General features: G+C 38.2%; 1 protein-coding gene across 5 annotated transcripts in view; it reads right to left on the reverse strand.

Annotated features, from left to right (window-relative positions):
• The window catches only part of CUNH12orf56 (chromosome unknown C12orf56 homolog), an 80,516-nt gene that overhangs the window by 37,380 nt on the left and 24,278 nt on the right, over positions 1 to 18,858 (reverse strand). For all 5 annotated transcript variants that reach the window (XM_063255064.1, XM_063255062.1, XM_063255061.1 and 2 more), the window contains exons 3-5: positions 12,717 to 12,789; positions 1,564 to 1,975; positions 23 to 96 (exon numbers count right to left, since the gene is read on the reverse strand). In XM_063255064.1, the coding sequence (XP_063111134.1) occupies positions 23 to 96; positions 1,564 to 1,975; positions 12,717 to 12,789 (559 nt within the window). The remainder of the gene's footprint in view (positions 1 to 22; positions 97 to 1,563; positions 1,976 to 12,716; positions 12,790 to 18,858) is intronic.

Raw genomic sequence — 18,858 nt, forward strand, 5'->3', positions numbered from 1 at the left:
CTATCACTTCATCACTCCTTACCTATATGGCTTCTGACTTCCAATAACAGGACTGAGCTCAGTAGCATATTGGGGATCCTGTAAAAGAGTAGCTTTCTGAATGGAAAAAAAGGGGGAATTATTAGAATTTCTGTTTACTGAAAATCAATTAACCCTATTTCTAGCCATTTTGTCTGTGTATTTTTTTTTTTTTTTTTTTTTTTTTTTTGTCTTTTTCGTTTTTATCGGTACCGGGGATCGAACTCACTACTGCCTGCTTGCAAGGCAGGCGCTTATGCCGCTGAGCTAAATCCCCAGCCCCTGTGTGTGTATTTTTAATACCATCTATGGTACAATATTTGCTTATATGACTAATTCCAGTATTTGATAACACCACAGGGAATGTTTAGTAATCTAATTTTCAAAAAGTTTTAAATATAACTTTTTTATTTTTTAACTTGTTTTAAAATAATTTATCAAATTCTAACAGGACATAATTGCCAAAGTAAAAGATAAAATTTTGTTTCTCTTCACTCATTACTATTCAAAGTAACTGTTACTAGTCTGACATATCCTTTCAGGCATTAGAAAACACATTAATTATAATATATACACTTACAGTACTTATGTATTATGACATATTTGTAAGAGATATAATCCTAGCTAAATTATATTATGTATATTAATCTAGAACTTGATTGGTGAGCAGTTTTGTGTATCTATATACACAGATTTACTGCAATTTTTAAAGTGATTAGCTAATATTCCACACCATAGCTATACAATACCTTTGTTAATTTCTCCCCTACTAATAAGGTTAATTTTTTCTTAAACATTTAATGTTGACATTTCCCTTTTATTTTCACCCCTCAAATCAGACAAGTAGCATTCAGGACTCTGTGTAACTTTTTATTTATGTTGAGATCTATTAGGTCAGAAGAGGTTTCTGAAACGTTGCGGATTTGTAATTCAAAACAAACTTCCCCTGTCTTATTCTTAATGTCAAAGCAGGAAGCGGGCAGTTGGTAATGAGTAAATGTGTGCTTTTATTCTTACTACTTTTATCATGGCTCTACATTTTTTAAAAACTGCCCTTTTCCCCTTTCCAAATGTTTATACTTGCCTAAATCTATAACTTTAATTTGGAATATGCCTTAGTAACTTATCTTTCCAGAAGCTACCTTTATAGTATGTAAAATATAATAAATAACCACATTTCATCTTCATATAATTTGAGATGGCAAACTGCCAAATTATTGTTGGTTACACAGATAAAATGTGTTAATGAAGGAAACTCAGCTCTTTAAAAAGCCCTGTGTCACCCTAGCCGAGTGCAAACTGCCACCTGCTAAGACTCGCCTTGCCTGCCTCTACAAAAGTCCAGCTTCTTTATTTCTACAAGCTTTTCTTCCCTAACGAGCATTTCTCCCCACTACAATAGCCTGAATCAAGTCACCTCTTCAGTGGATCATTTCGTTCATAATATTACTAAGTCATAAGACAAAATTTCCCAAATGCAGGGGTGCAGGGGAGGCATTGTACCTTTAAAAGAAATGAGCCTCAGGTTAAGGAGAGGACACTTACTATAACATAATTGTTCCACGAACTTCTTAAGTGCAGAAATAGAGATGAGGTTGTGGAAACGGCGTACAAGTGAAGTTCTGACTCATTTTTCTCTTGATTTAAATCACTCTGCCAAGGAGAATCTGGGAGAGAATTTCCTAAGTGAAACTCATTTGTGTTCCCTTCCCACTTGAAAGAGATTTCAGTTGAAGAGTCTTCAGGGAGATCTGGAAGTCCCTGGGGTTCTTTTGTGTTTGTCATGCAAGATGGTGAGCTGACAGCCCTGCCAGCAGCTGGTGAGGGTGGACAGCTCCTTCTGGGGGGCGCAGGTAAGGGCCGAAAGGCACTTTGGCCCAGAAGGCACAGCTTGTTGATGTCTGAAGGAGGACTGGGAGTTGAGTCCGTGAAGGCTCTGTAGCTCTCTTGGTTGTCCCTGTTGGTAGAATTTAGTGTCAAACATGGCAACAAGACTTTTACAGTAAGGAACAAACAGCACCTGGTGACCAACTGCAGCAGTCTAAGACTGAAAGCCACTGTTTCCACCTAAATCAAATGCTTGTTAAGAGGTCACTCCAGTAATCCCAGCACTCTGGAGGCAAGAGGATCAAATTGGAGCCCAGCATGCGCAACTTAGTGACTTAGTGAAATCTTGTCATAAAAAGTGAGATCTTGACATAAAAAGGGGACAAGATATGTAGCTCAATGGGAAGAGTTTGGATTAAATTCTCAATATTGAAAAAAAGGGGGAGAAATAGGGAGGGGCAAAAAGGAGTGATTTAACCTCACTTGTTGTTCCTCATCAATTAGATAATTGGGAGAAATAGGGCATACAATCCTTTAGTCTGCTTTTCTGCTTTCAAAATAAAACTACTAATGTTATACAGGAAACGCTTTTTACATTGACAGTAATGTGTCTGTCCTTCCTGGAGCCCCAATATTTTCACTGAAAGGACTACTTTATTTTAGTTTTTCACCTTATTAATTCTTTGCATTAATAAGAGGTCCTATAAGGAAAAATAATCAAACATGAAGAAGAAGAGAGATTCTTTAGATGGTGTTTTCTTTAATTCACACACTTCCAAATTTCCTAGTATCCCAATAGCACTTCTGCGTCAGTGCCAGGTCCCATCCTTTCACCTCCTGCATTCTTGCCACCTCACCAAAAACTAAATCTCCTCCAAGGCACAGGAAGCAGACTGGAGATGCTAAGAATTTAGAGTACAATGAGATCTAAATTTCAGTCCTGGCTCTGCCGCTCTGTGTTATGCAACTTTTGCTAACCAAGGCTTACAAAAGGCCCTTGTTTTGCCCTAACATCCCATACCAGGCCCTAGCAGGCCAGCCACCAGAATGCAGTCACTTTGTTCAGTTCCATGCGGTCAGGCTCAAATAGACTCAGCTTCCACAGGAAGTTTCCTCTGCTTTAACTTTATGAGGAAAGTAACTTCACAAAGACTAGTCTGTTTTTTGTTCTGTGTTCCTGTTTTCATTAGCCCTTTTATGCTTATGAAGCAATCTTCTACACTCAGCCTATCAGAATATTCATTCTGCTTTATAAAATGAAGTACTGGCTCATCCTATGACCAGAAATAAAAGCCAATTTGATCTTAAAATTTGTGGTAATTTTCTCTTTTTACACCTTAGTTGGTCTAAGCCTTGATTTCCTAATTGCCTGTATGGTGTTATTGACTGCATCAAGTTCCAATCTCCACTCCTTCCCTCCAATGCATGTGCACACATTTGCACACACACACACACACACACACACACACACACACACAGTAGTGGTCACCTCAGATCTCTCATCATTGTCCTGTCCCCCTGTAGGCATGATCCCTTGCCAAACTCTCAAGCTTCAGGGTACACACACTGGCTCTGTGACCCTAGAATAAGGTCTAGAAAGAAAAGCTGAGCTACCCTACTCTTCCTGCCCTGTGGAGTGGCACACAGAATGACCAGATTTTAATGATACAACTGCACAAACTACTGTAGATAATGCACAACACCTAAGTGCTGTTACAGTGAGCATCCTACATTATCCTACTTTCTTCACTATGAGGAAAGAGAAACAGGATTAGAAGTGATGGATGGAAACTAAGGTGTGATGGCTGATGGCCAAGGGGAAAAACATTCCTCTTGAGGCAAACAACAGTTGCACCAACCTCACTCATTGCACTATTTGAGGTAAAGACAGAAAGCTCACCATTCCTCTTTGCTTAAGACAAAAATGGAGGGCTCTGAGGTGGTGTGAATTGATGCTCCCCAGATACCTGTCCTAAAGTAACTGAGACCCTCATTTACAAGCAGAGAGACACTCAAAGGGAGGCGAAAGCACTGCCGAGCACAAAACAGGACTGAGTGAGAATCACACATGCATACTTGGCAGTTGCTTCATGCACATGCATTTTGTGATTATTACACTCCTCAAACACACACTGACGCTTCATAGAAAATGTCCATGATCTCACCACCCCCACCACAGGGCTGTTCTGTCTGTGCAGCAGCTTCCTTTGCTGCTCTTCCTGGGCCCTTCTGTCTCTGGGGCAGCCTGCAGCAAGATCCTGTACGATTCTAATAAACTCTTTTCTCTTCACTAATTCCCGCTGGGCACATCTGATTTCCAGAGAACTCACAAGGCTGCTGACAACAGGATTCTAGTATCTTATAACAGTCCTATTTAAGGGTCTCAGACTGTAAGATGCTCACGCTAGGATTTTCAAATAAATGAATGCTGGGCTGGGGATACAGCTCAGGAGCACAGCGCTTGCTTGGAAGTGTGAGGTCTTGAGTTCAATTCCCAGTACCAATAAAAATAATAAAATAAATACAATCAAATAAATAAATGCTATAAATTGAAAACTTGTAAAGCTCTCCCCAAATGTGTATGTTCCAAATTTAAGCTCCAGGGCGATGATATAAGGAGATAGATCATTTAGGGAGTGATAATATCATAAGGATAGAATCATCACAGTTGGGATCACACCTCAGAGACCTCTAGAAGCTTCTTCTAGAAGGATACAGTAAGAAGTCAGCTGCCTACGATCCAGAAGGGCCACTCACTGTGTTGACACCTGGAGACTTCCAGCCTCAAGAACTGTGAGAAACACATTTCTTATGTTAGAAACCAGCCACCCAGCCTAGGATAGTTGTTACAGCAGCCCAAACTGTCTAAGACAACTTTTGTGGGAGAGAAGAAAGAATATGTCTGGCTTAAAAATGAAAGGAATGATACATAGTCCATACTTCACTAAAGAAATACACTTTTTCTTTTGTTTTCTCTTCTCCCCAGCTCCACTGAGGCTATCAAACCCAGAACCTCACACATGCTATCAGTCAGCCACATCCCCCGCTCTAATGATACAATTCTTAGCTTTGACAAAATTTATAATCTGCTTCTTTGACACTTATGACCAACAAAATGAGAATTATCATGACAATTCTAAAAAGAGAAAATTTGAAAAAAAAATGCTGTTGCATATCTGAATATTCTGAACCTTATTTTCAATACATATTTATATAACTTTTTATTTAAAAAAAGTAACTAGGGCCGAGGATATAGCTCAGTGGCACAGTGCCTGCCTGGCAAGCATGAGGTTGTGGGTTCAATCCCTGGTTACAAAATAAAATAAAATAATAACTAATCTGACACATTTTACTACTTCATGTAGAGCTATAATTAAGTCAGAATTTTATAAATTAAATATTATAGCCTAGTATTCAGTATTTTAAGATACTTTGGCTTTATTTCTAATAAATTTAATTTATTCTAATTTAAATTTGGCTATCGTACTTAATCTTTTTAAGGTTTTCCTGCCACATTCCAGCCTTTTAGCCCAAATATATATAAATGTTTAGGAATCACTTAAATTCTATAAAGCAGATTCCATAAAGGAATTCCTGAAAAATCCAACTTGTTAGACTCAATAAACCTGCATGGACTAATATTTTTTTAATCTCCAGCTAAAGTTGAAAATTACTTATTTAAAAGTTAGGTAGCAACCATTTTAATAATATATATGGCATTTATGAAGTTTTCACCAAACAAGTTTTCTTAGGCAATATTAGAGATACTGTAAGTACTCAATACAGAACTTTGAGCTCCAGAGTAGGATTTAAAGCAATTATCAAAAGCATACTCTCCAGCTGCGTGTGATGGTAGATATCTGTAATACTAGCATTTGGTATTACAGGCAGGAGGACCATCATTTGAGGCCACCCTGAACTATAACACAACAAAACAAAACAACAAAAAAGTATACTCTCATGTAAGCAAACACCATCTGACTCTCTGGAAAATTCTTGACATGAATGTAGTGACAGCATTCTACCTAACACCCTTGAACTTAAACTAGATGATTACTCATCTTCTGAATTTTTGTACACAGCTTAATGGTTACCTTAATGTTATAGAAATGTGAAATGTATAAAAGAAAGAAAATACCAGTCCTTGTCCAAAATGTAAATACTGTAATAATTAGAATAGAGAAAAACCAAAAGATAAAGGCTTGGTTGTCAAAGAAGAAAGGAAGAAATGTCAACTTTATGTATTGTTCATATTATCATTTATTTCATTGATTTTTTGCCTTTATCAATTGTATTTTTTTCTTTCTTGCATTTTTAAGTGTTCTCAGTAGGATTTACTTACAATGAATCCTTGAGAAAGAGTTTATATTGCTGTTACTGCATCACATGAAGTCATATGTCACACATCATATCTTCATCAAATTTAAAGAATGTATTTGAGATAGCCAACCTTAATATTAGACAACACGATGTATGTAATCTATGTAAAACAGGATTTCAGCTTATAGTTATTGAACTTGTTCGCATGGCCATCTCTAGTAAGGATATCTAGGAAGCTGAAGACTGCACATTACCATTCCAAACAATTCCATTAGTAAAGAATGGGATAACTTATTTGTTAATTTTTCTTCCCTGCACCCCAACCCCAAGTTTTAGGGACTTCTTAAGTAAGTCACAATATGGTTTCTCTACCACCACCAAAAACAAACAAACAAACAAACAAATAAAAAACATGTTGGCAAAGTGCCTACTTGTATTTTCTTTTGTAAAACACATATGAATAAATGGAAGTATTTACTGATAAAGAGCTACCCAAAGAGGAAAAAACCTAAATACAGTACTAATCTCATTATCAGAGAGCACTAGTCCGTGTTCTATGCCTTAGTGTTTAAAGGCATGTTGCTCATTATTATCCTGAAAAGTAATCACACTTAGGTAAGTCTAATGTCCCAAAATAACAGCATCCTTCTTATGACCTACAGCTCCTCATAATTAGGCCTAAAACTTTGCACCTAAGAGGTATTTCAAAGCTCTGTACATGTGAGCATCCTGTAGTCTTCTAATTAGTATTTTCTATCCCAGCCTGCCTTTTGTTTAGACTTCTGATTCAGATGTTTAATTACAGAGATGAAAGTGCTAGAAAACTATGGGTTGGTAGCCCAGCTCCCACCTTCTTTATTTGGAAACTGCTGGCCTACAGCACAAATGAGGTACACAGAAGATGCCAGGTTTCTAAAGACGCTGATCTCTTGGCTGTGGAGGATATTTTTCAGGAATGAATGATTTATTCAAGCTGAGCAGTCAGAAACTTTCACCAGGATTTTCAAAAAGTGAAGGAAGGAAAAAATGTAAATTGTGTTATGTTTATAAAATGTAAATTTAAGGCAGGTAGCAGTAATTTTTTTTGTTGTCCTATAGAAGACAGAGGATTGAATGGAGAAAATGAAACTGACCCACAAACATGAAAGAAGACAGAGTTAGGTGGCCTCCAGCCTCTGCTTCCAACTGTGCCTAAATTATAGCTTCATTCTTACCATTCCTATGCTACTATTGTTTGGTTTTAATCTTTGTTGATTTTGCTCATCATTGTTTATCTAAAATCGAACACAAAAACCCAATAATTAGAATATGTCTGGTAACATGAGCAGGTGACTAGATAGAGCTGCATCTATATCTGTTTCTCCATCTATTGAATGAAGGTTGAATTACATAAGTTGCTTCAGAATTTCCAATAAATTCACATTTTATTTTATTGGGGAGGCACTGGAGATTGAACTAGCCTGTGTTCTTTTTTTTTTTTTTTGGTACTGGTAAATTTTCCTTTTAACATAAGCTCGTTTCTGTCCATTTTAACAGAGTAATAGCCTGCACAATCACTTAAAATAACTACTACCACCATTCATCAGCTACCTATTTTATTTCTATAATTTGGAGGAAAACAATGAGACTATCAGAATGTCCTAGAGAAAGTTGGGAATTATATGTCAAAATATGCAGTGAAGGTCACTGAGTCCGGGAGCATGTAAATGGCTATCGCTGAAACTGCCTCTTCCTCCATCTTTCTAGGCACAAAGGCCACAATAAGAATTGCATTCAGCATCCTTCTATGAGACAGAGAGCTCTCTTCCAGAATCTCAAAATCACAGTCTTCAGGGAAATAAAGCATATCAACTCCTTCCAGACAGACAATCATGTCATATACAAGCAAGCTAGATCGTCAAGAACATAATTATTCCTTGAACAAACATTAAGCACTGAGCCAATACCAGAATATATCAATGAACAAGAGTAAGTACATCCTTCAAACAGCTTACATTCTAAAAAGACTGACAATAAGTAATATGCATGTAATTATAATTCATGAAAGTTGTATGAAATAAATTCATAGAGAGAAAAGCTGTGCATTTTTGTTACAGGGTACTCTAGAAGTGATCCAGCAAAACTGCTCTGAGATAGGAACACTTTAGCTAAGACCTGAGAGATGAGAATGAGTGCGTCATGTGACATGCCATGTATGAAGGGAAGGACAGAGCTTGGGGTGCTGGATAGTTTTTGTGATGAGAAAGATGTGAGGCGACCCAAAACTAAGCCAGAGCAATAGCAAAGGCCAGGTTGGCAAGATGTCTAGAGAGTAAAATATTTTCCCTCTGTGCAGTGGAATGCCACTGATAGGTTTTAAGTAGGAAAGGACAGGGTAAAAAGATTGCTTTGACTTTAGGGTAGGTCACAGAGTTGAACAAAGATGGAGGTGCTGAGTAGCACAGGTGAGATACGATCGCAGCTCAGGAAGCTGTGCAGGCGTCCAGACCCTGGTTACCGAGGAGCAAATTCAGGCCTCTATAGCCTCTAACCTCAAACAGCAGAAGTACTTGGGAGAAATGGGCTCTTGGGTTCAACTGACTTCCCAAACTTGTTTTAGATACTTGATGTTATTAAGGAGGTTTTCCAGAAGTGAGTGGTTTTGTCTTTTTGTAAAAAGCAGAATAGGAAACATTCATGAATCTTTGATAATTTGGGCCATTCGGAGCTTCTGGAATCTCTTCATTAATATGCTGTAGAATTGGAATTCATGTGTTGGTCTGAAATGCAGGCTCTCAAAGGCAAAAGCACAGACAGTGGCTCTGGTGCCCTCCACTCCCTGCAGTCCCTAATAGTCCTCCCTCAGGTGAGCCACCATAAATAAGAATGCTGTATAAAAACAGTGTACTTGTGACTGCTAAGGAAGAACCACCCCAAATAATCACACACTTTAAATGTATGAGTTTCCAATTCTCCTCTATTGCTGCCCCAAAGATCCTCTTCTATAGAAATCTAAAAACAATCACCAGATTCACAAAGAATCTGATACCAATCCAAATTCTCTTCTATATATACTAGTGTAAGCTTAAAATTATATTACTTTTTTTTCTTCTGCTTCTAGCCAAGGTGGAATGATAGGGACAAGATAAATGTTCCTACTGAAACATTCAAAAATTGAGCAAAATATAAAATAACTCTCAAGATACCAGACATCAGGCATCAAAAGATAATGAGTCCAAAAAAAATTTAAAAAATTAAAAAAAAAAAAGATAATGAGTCCTGAGAGGTAGGAAATAATCAAAATAAGACCTAGCAATTGCACCAGCTTACTGCCTTGAAAGTTTCCAGACCACAGTGTATGAAGAGGGTAGAAACATATATTTATAATGGAGATAGTTTCACAGATACATATGATAAAATGTATGTGTGCAGTTTATTAAAGTCAATTATACCTCTGAAGGGCTGTAAAAACACATTTTGACCATGTAAACTTCTATTCGGGGGCTGCTGGCTTTGATGCCTGTTCCAAAGGAAACATACAAATCTAACCATTGTACATTATTGCATTATAAGATTGTTTGTAAGTTTAAATTCTATAAAGCAAACCAGTGATGTGTTTTCCAGTAGGAAAAAAATTCCTAAACCATTGTTCTGAGCATGAGAAAGGAAATTATAATAATTTAGTTTGAGGAAAACTTGTAGGTCTTCTTGTTCAGTTAGAGAAAATGAAAACCAACAGAAGCAAAGTGAGAAAAATCGCCTTCCCCTCAGCAACCCAAGAACAGCAGCATGCTACATTGTACACCATAGGTTGTGAATGTTCCCAGTTACAAATTCACTTTCCCTGTATACAATTTTGCAGTGCTTTCCTAACATACAGGACTGAAACTTCTAAAATGTGAGCCAAAATAAACCTCTCCTTTAAGTTGCTGGGCATTTTGTCCAAGCAAAGAAAGTCTCAGCAAAGACTAGAGAGATTTTGGTACCAGAGAAATAGGGTTGTTGCTGTGACTGTTACCTGTCTCTGTGGCTCAAAAGCCTTTGGAACTGGTTCATGGGAGGAGCTTGAAAACCTTTGGAGATGCCACTGGAAAAGCCCTAGAATGCTATATGGGGAGCTTGATGAGAGATTCTGGTCAGAGCTTGAAAGAAGGGAATGCTGACTATAAATGCAGCTGGTAAAGACGACACTAAGAGGTTTCGGTTGATATTAGGACCCCATTGGTAGTTAGACTTCAGGCCACATGTGTTAGGCTCTGGCAGGAAATGTGTCTACATTTTGTTCATGTCCTAAGACTTGGTGGGAGGCTAAGATTAAACACAGTGTACTAATTAACCTGGGGGAAGATGTTTTAAGACAGTCCAACATTCAGACAGTGGCATGAGTACTTCTGACAGCTTTTAGGCCATGTTTGTACTGAAAATCAAGCACAAATGGCAGAGCTAAATAATTTTTTAAAAGTGTTGCATTTGGCCAGAAAGGAAACTGTGGAAAAGTTGGGCCTGCAAAGTTGTAGCAAGAAAAGCTGGTTGCTGAAAAGTAGCATTAAGAAGAAGCCAAGCACTTTTCATCAGCAGGATACTCTGTATCTTTGACCAGCTGGCAGGCAAGTCTTAGAACCCTATGCTTCCTTCATCATTCCAGTGTGTAGAAACCCCAGGGTATGAGAGAAATTCACAAGACCCCACCCACTGCAAGCTTAAGGTTGTAAAGCTGTAAAGCTTTCATTTGAAAAAAAAGTACAGAGCTCAGGCACTTGGGGATCAGTCAGCCAGAATGCAAATAGCCCTGATTATTGCTAGAGCCAAGAGTATAGCTTGGCATCATTGACAAGGGGCTTATTTTTCAGACATACAGATACATAGGTGTCTATACAAAATGCATTTGGTCCATCTCCTATGAATCTTTTGGGGACCAGGTACAGAATGTTATGGCTTAGATCTAAAATGTCCCCCAAAGCCTGGTATATCAGAAGGTGATTGGATTATGGAAATGTTACAGCTGACTTATTGTTAGAGGAGAGGTGTGGTCAGAAGAGGCAGGCCACTGTGGGCATAACATATAACGTGGAAGGGTATCTCTCCCCTTCAAGCTTCTCCCTTTGACTCCATGCTTTCCAGCTACCAGGAGGTGAGCAGCCTCCCTCTGCCTGACGTCCACCATGACTCTTACCTGAAGCTGGCCCAGCATGCACGTACTGAAACTTCTAAAACATGATCTTCTTTTAAGTTGAGAGCGTCAGGTATTGTGTCCCAGTGGTTAGACAGTGACTAAGACACATGGATTCCCCCCTTGCTATGATCTCTCTTTTAGGGCCCCCACATTCCTGTACTCTATATCCGTTGACAGGCAGCTTTTAGAATCCTGTTTCCCTCATCTTTCCAATGTGTAGAAACTTGAATGTGCGACAGCATCACAGCACAAGTTATGGAGTGTGGGGGCTTTCTTTTAAATTTCTACCCAGTCCTCTCTTCTTCCATCAAAACTGAAATTTCACCTGCCAGATGAATTTCCCCAAATGAGACCCAGTAGGCCTTCAAGCTTAACCAGTCTAAACCAGTACTTGGACTGATCCACTCATTATCCTTGTTTCTTGCAGGGAATCCCCATGTGCATTTGTTACTCCAGCTTGAAATCCCAGTGGTCTCTGTCTCTCCCATTTTTAGTCTATTGCCAGTCTTATGGATTCTGCCTTTGCAAGGTGTCTGCCATTCATTACTTTTTGTTATCATCACCACCAACCGTTCAGATTCTCAATACTTCCCGTCAATCTTTCAAGAGTTTTCCTAACTCCTATGAAATGAATTGTAACGTCTTCCTTTACCCTAAGACTCTCTACAGTATAGACCAATTTGGCTTTCAGGTTCTGTTGTAAGATGCACTGGATTGCTTACTGCTCCCACTAGACACCACTACCTGTGCCCGAGCTTTCACTGTTCCCTCAACAGGAATGACCACATTTCCACGTGTATCACCTTGCATCTAACCTTTCTCCCAACAACTGAATACACCTTTCACCTTATTAAACATCTTTGACGTGTTACCTCAACTCATTTAGGATACTTACCAAGTTTGTATTCTATTATATTTATCCAAATATTATATATATTGGTTAGAATCAGCTTCTCAGAGCCAAGGATTTAGCTCAGCAGCATAAGTGCCTGCCTGGCAAGCATGACATCATGAGTTTGAATCCCAGTACAAAAAAAGGAAAAATATCAGTTTCTCAAGGACAGGAATTATATCTTATTCAACTTTATATCCATCATAGGGCCTAATATGATGCTTTACACAGACCCGGAGCTTGATAAATGTTTTTAATTCTGTTTTAATCAGTTATTTATTTACATTGCAGCATCTATATATTCCATGGAAGTGAGAAAATTTATATCTCATTACTTTAACTAATTGCTTTTGAATTTAGGAGAAAGTTTTTTATTATTACGTATATAAGATACACAGAAGTCAGTTCAAGGTCATTATTAGATTAAAAGCACAATGAAAAACAAAGTGTATTATGAAACAAGTTTTAGTCAAGAAATCAAAATGATACTGCAAACAACAGTCTCACCTGAACGAGGATTCACTCAGACTTGAAGGCTCCTTATCTCTCCAAAAGATAGGGCAATCATGCTCTTCCTTGACTAAAAAAAAAAAAAAAAGTTGTTTGATCATTAATTAAATAATTTTGTTGAATTTATGAAGAAGATAGGCACATGCACTGATTTGATAACTGATCATAAATCCTTACAAAAACACACAAGTTCAAAATTATAAGCTAGGCGGGGCATGGTGATACGTGTCTGTAATCTCAACACTCAGGAGGCTGAGCAGCAGGAGAATTGCTATGTATTCAAGGCCAGCCTAGGCTAAAGAGAGAGTTCAAGGCCAGTCTGAACACCATAGCAAGATCCTGTCTTTTAAAAAGAAATGCTATGTAAAATTATAAGATGGGCAGCATGATGAAGCAAAAATAACTTTGGTTTTGATATTATAATGTTTGCTCAAGTGTAGATCCTTTCATTAACCACTTGAATGAAATCTACATGTTACTTTATTGTTCAAGCCTCAGTATTTTAATTTGTAAAAATGAGATAATAGTTTTGTGAATAGAAAAACTCAATTGATAACAGTATTGAATAAATGCTAATAAAAATCAAGAAACTGATCGTTATTTACACCAAGAAACTGTCATTTCCTTCTCATGATGTGAGTATATTTTGTTTGTTTATTTAGGAAAATAAATAATAATAGCGCATAATAGTTATCCTGGACAAGAACCAAACTTAACATTTCCAAAAGCTACTACAAGAGGTCAGTATTAGCTGCACATTCCAGCCTCCCGTGGAAACTTAGTAGTTCTCTCTAATCCCCTTGATTCTCTGAAGAAGCGTGCCGAGCCAAGGATACACAAGCCCATCGGCTCAGCGAGGAAGGGAAGAAGCCCTCGCCCCCAAAGAGAACTTCTTCTGGCATTTTTCTGACTCTCTTAGCTATTTCTCTGCTTGGTTCACTTGCTTCCCTTTCTTCCTCCTCTCTTGTTTTTGTTTTTGCTTTGTTTTGTTTTAGAGGATTTTTATCTTTTGAGATAAAATCTACATAAAATGAAAGGGAAAAATCTTAAGTGTACTTCGTTGTTTGACTCTTGTTCTTTGGGGCTGCCCAGTGCAACTCTTTTCTCTTACTTTTGTGTCTACAAGGAGTCTAAAACACCTACACATTTAGAAGGGAATCCCACTCTTTAGAAGCCAAAGACGATGCAGGACAGGGTCTATACGGACATGGCTGGCACTGGTCGAGGCAGTGACCAGTGGTGACCCTCTGGTCACCACAGCCTCCTTGAAGTCTAAAATTGCTTATAAAAATCAGAGACTGCCTGGAGATTTGAAATAAAGGGCTTCACTGAAAAAAAAAATGAAAGTATTCTTGGGGAAGCTACACCTGCAGGTGACTGTGGAAGGTGTCCAGGTGAAGTGCTCGTTGTTGCCTGAAGTTTGTATTCCTCCAAAGTCACTTGTTGGCAGCTAATACTTAATGTGATAGTATTAACAGGTAGAGCCTTGGGGAAGTAAGTAAGCCATAAGATTAGTTCCCTTGTAAAAGGAAACACGCTCATCCCTTCTACCCTTCTGCCACGAGAGGACACTGTCTTTGTCCCTCCCTCAATGTGAAAGTGCCACAAGAGGGCACCATGCTTGAAACACCAAGGATGTTGCAGAAACTGAGTCAGCCAGTGGCCCAGTCTTGGACTTCCCAACCTACAGAACTGTGATCAGTATGTTTCTGTTGTTTATAAATTAACTGATCTAAGGCATTTTGACTTAGCAGCAGAAACAGACTAAAACAGTAGTTTTCTGTCCTCTTGACTTCCCAACACCTCCCTTTTTTGAAGAACTATCCTCTCCCTACAGTTAGCCTGAGAGCCCCCACAAAAGAAAGCCAGAAAGAAAAGAAAAAAGATTTCCATGAAATGAATAATACTCCAAGATTTACTACCCATCACTTGCACAAGTGCTTTCCACTGTTTAACTTTTATGTGCCTTCCTGGATTCTCTAAGAGATCCAAAATCTTTATAACAAATTCCCCTGTACACTAATATAATATATATATATATTCCTACTTTCAAGTTAAGGACCTTAAAGTCACAACTATCACAGTCATTTCTAACAGCAGGCATTTGACAAATGTTGCTACCAGGTGTAATGCAGATAATGTCTTTTATTATTGCTAAAATTGTATAGAACATATTATCACATGTAACCTGTATGTAAGACAGATTTAACCCTATTCCTTGCTTTTGGACCATGTATTACATACAGTCTATGTCTAGGAGGTGAACCTTAGGGCCCCAGGGGTTCAGCAATATAAGAACAGGCAGCTTAGAGAAGAATAGGAAAAACAGAGCACATTACTGTTGGACTATTAAAAAGGGGGAAGATAGCACTGAGGCGTATCTCTTGGGAAGCTGGCATTATCTAAAAAATCTATATCTAGTTTTAAGTTTTCACTTAAGCCTGATTTCATCCAGGTTCACTAACCAAACTTGATCTCTCTTTTTTGTGTGAGGTCATTAAAAATACATAACAATTTAATGTCCATGTCCATGTCCATGTCCCTGTCTCTTTTTGTTAGCTTTAAGTTTTCATTTGCAACGGTGGAACAGAGAATTTTAGGAATATCTGTGTTCTCCACAAGCACAGTTCAACTTGTGCTTCTATACTTGGTGAAATGTCTGTTTTTGGAGGCATTCCTGCCAGAACCTGGCAGGGAAAAGCAAGCGTGACAAAACAGCCTAAAGATGGAGTTATCTCCCATGTAATTCTTAAGGCGCATGTGGTAGTTCATATTCTTCTTCAGTGGTTTGGCTGTGAAGTCCTCAGTTAGCGTTATGCATGTTTGACAGAATGTTTAGCAGTGCTAGCCAGCTGAAGAATGCTTTCTAAAAGAGATACAGATATATTAAAAACAATATATCTGTTTCCTCAATTGCAGAAAGTTTATTATATTTGTCACTCCTATAGGGAAACTTTTATGCTTCCCTCTATAAAAACTACCCACTAATCCTTAGAGATTCATTAGTGTCATGTTGTTTTAGTTTTAGGATTATCCCTGCAACATTGATATTGGGAAATGTCCTAGGTTTAAGATAGATAGATAGATAGATAGATAGATAGATAATCTCTGATTGAGTTTATTACATTATGTCTCATTCTTTGAGGATTAATCTATTTTACTTATGCCAACACAGTTTTTCAAAATATACCACTCGACCTTTAAGGCTGCATCTGTGATTCACAGCTTCAATGAATATTTAGTATCCACTAGCCACATGTAGCATTTCAAGTTTACTAAGTTAAATTAAAATTCAATTACATTTCAAGTGCTCAGTGGCCACAGGTAGCAGTACTAAACACAGACTAGATCTAAAACATTTCCATCATTGTAGAAGGTCCTATTGCAATGTTATCCTACCATGTACCAGAACCTAAGTAACTAATAATCCAATCTATTGAAGAGTTTTAGCTACTAATACATTTCACCACCATCACCTCTGCATTCTGAGAATCTGCTACAGTTTGGATATGGAATTTCTCCCAAAGACTCCTATGTAAAAGGCTTGGCCCCGTTCTGTGGCACTATTGAGAGGTGGTAAAACCTTCAAAAGTGGAACTGGGTGTGGTGGTGCTTTCAGAATTTTGGAGACTGAAACAGGAGGATCACCTGGGTTCGAGGCCAGTTTGGGCTACAAAGTCAGTTCAAGGACAGTCTGAGTAAGACCTTGTCTCACAAGGAAACAAACAAGCAAACAAACAAAAAAGTGAGGCCAAGCGGGAGAAGTTAGGTCATTGGGACTGCGCCCTTGAGGGGACATGGGGACCCCAGCCTTCCTGTCTTTCTCTTTGCCTCTTAACCCCCATGAAGTAAGCAGCTTGCCATGCCATGAGCTCCCTTCCATAACAATGCGGCTTTGCCACAAGCCCAAAAGCAGCAGGACTAACCAACGATGGACTGAAACATCCAAAAATGTGGGCCAAAATGAACTTTTCCTCTTAAATTGGTTTATCACAGATTTATTTGTTATAGTAAAAGGAAGCTGTCTAACAATTTAATAAGTATCATCTTCCAGCTAAATGTAAAAACTGTAAGGATAGCCTTAAAAAAGACACATATACACTATGGAGAAAAAAATTTCTCAATCTCTAGCAAAGTTGGGCCTAGCTAGGATAATTTAAACTAGGTATTTTTACTATGAGTGATTTGCAATTTTAATTTTCCTTCATTTAGATGATTGAGTTGACTGAAGTGTGGACAACTTTGCCACACTGTAAAAAATATTCCCCAGGCTTTCTCCCAAGAGATTTGGAGTCAGTCCTAATAATTATCTATATTTAAATGCTCAGTAGTTGATGCTTTTGCTAGGCATGATATCATCGATAGCATTCTAGATTTTATTAATGACTACTGATAAGTAGATAGTCAGACAGGTTTGAGCCTAACTCCTTCTGAATCACACATTGCTGATTGTCTAGGAGGTGAGATACAGAGCCCCATATGTCACATATCTAACCCAGGGAACAACTGGCTTGGAGACCAGAAAATACAGAGGACATCACAGTTAGCATGATGGAAAAGGAGTATGTCTTTATCCTGTAATGTAGGCTGTGCTCCTTGTGACAGACAGCAGCAGCTTTGTGTTTCAACAACCCGTGCACAGAAGTGTCAGACCTTTGGGGATGAAAGTAAAGAAAAGGTGGCAGAAAGTGTAATTCTATCAATAACCACGTGTACGTACACAGGATAAACTCTTTTACTGCTTTAACATCATTTGCAAAGTTTCTGGGGATATATATTTCATAAAATTTCCACCATTTTTACTACATTTTTAGATGTGTTTTCATGTTTCTTTATATGTTGAAAAAAACAAGGATAATTATGCCTGTGGACAAAGATAAATATGCATTTAAGGCAACCAACACCAGTTAGATGCCCTAATTAGTCTGACAAGAGACCTGGTGAGCAACCAGGGATTTAATAAGTCTGCTAATGACAACTTCTACTAACAGTTTCCATGCTGCAGCATGGAAAGGTAATTGTCAATGAAAGTATGCAAACACTATAGAATTTTTCTCATATTTCATAACTGTATAATAGTTTGAGAGGCTGAGTCTGGCTTGCAGTGGAGGTAAATGGAGAGGTTTGGGCTATCTGGTTATATTGCCTGGAGCCGGAAGTAAAAGGGCTTATGCATGGACCACCCTGGATCTTCGTTCTCCCCTTTGCCTTCTACGATAAGGGTGCAGTCTCAATAGTAAGTCAGCAGTCCTAGCTGTGTATACAACCCTGCCCACAGTAACTCTTGAAGATAGTCACCGAGATGAAGAAACGGAGGCTTCCACAGGTTAAGAGACGTGCAGAAGGTCACACAGCCAGGAAATGTGGGGCTGGTTCAAAGTTGATGCTCTTTTCTACTTTTTTCTTTTTCTTTTTACCATTTTCCAATTATAGGGTAGTTCCTTAAAGGACTCATATTTCTATACAGGTCTAACCACATCTACATGTCTTTATTTCTACCTCTGTATATTTCTGAGATTTTTTTTTTTTTTTTCCGCACAACAGCCCTGATACCAAAGTTGTAGGAGTTTTACTCTACACAAAAACCAATTCTTCAGTTCTCTAGATACCAACTGGCTGTCCTGCAATTCAATTCAGTAGTGACGTTAGCTAGCACAGGTCCCCACAGGTCAAGGCGTCCCCTCCCCCCTCTCTTCTTTCTGATCTTTCACTTGTCCTTGCTTCCTTTTTTCCTCCCTCTCCCTTCCTTCTCACCTTCACTTTAGTTTCCTCGCTCCATCACTTTTTCCTTCACTCCTTTTCTCCCTTTCTTTACTTCATTTTCTTCCTTCCCACGGACCCTTTGCTTTTTTGCAGATTTTGCCCAGGTGCTGCACTACTGAACGATCAGCTCATCTCACTGTAAAGAACGTGACTCTTTTTTTTTTTTTTTTTTTAACTTCATAAAGAAACTGGTTTTTTAAAACTGTCATTTTAAGAAATATAATACAGTTAAAATTGGATGTTTCTTTCACCATGAAGTAAACTAAAGTTGAAATGGATCAAAGATCTTAATATTAAAACAGAAACATTAAATCTGCTGGAAGATAGAATAGGTAAGTGAAGACACTGGAGTAGGAAGGAAAGACTTTATGAACAA

This window comes from Cavia porcellus, unplaced genomic scaffold (assembly GCF_034190915.1).
Source record: "Cavia porcellus strain 051 isolate PalLab524CR breed Dunkin Hartley unplaced genomic scaffold, mCavPor4.1 scaffold_8, whole genome shotgun sequence".
In the NCBI taxonomy this organism is placed as follows: Eukaryota; Metazoa; Chordata; class Mammalia; order Rodentia; family Caviidae; genus Cavia; species Cavia porcellus.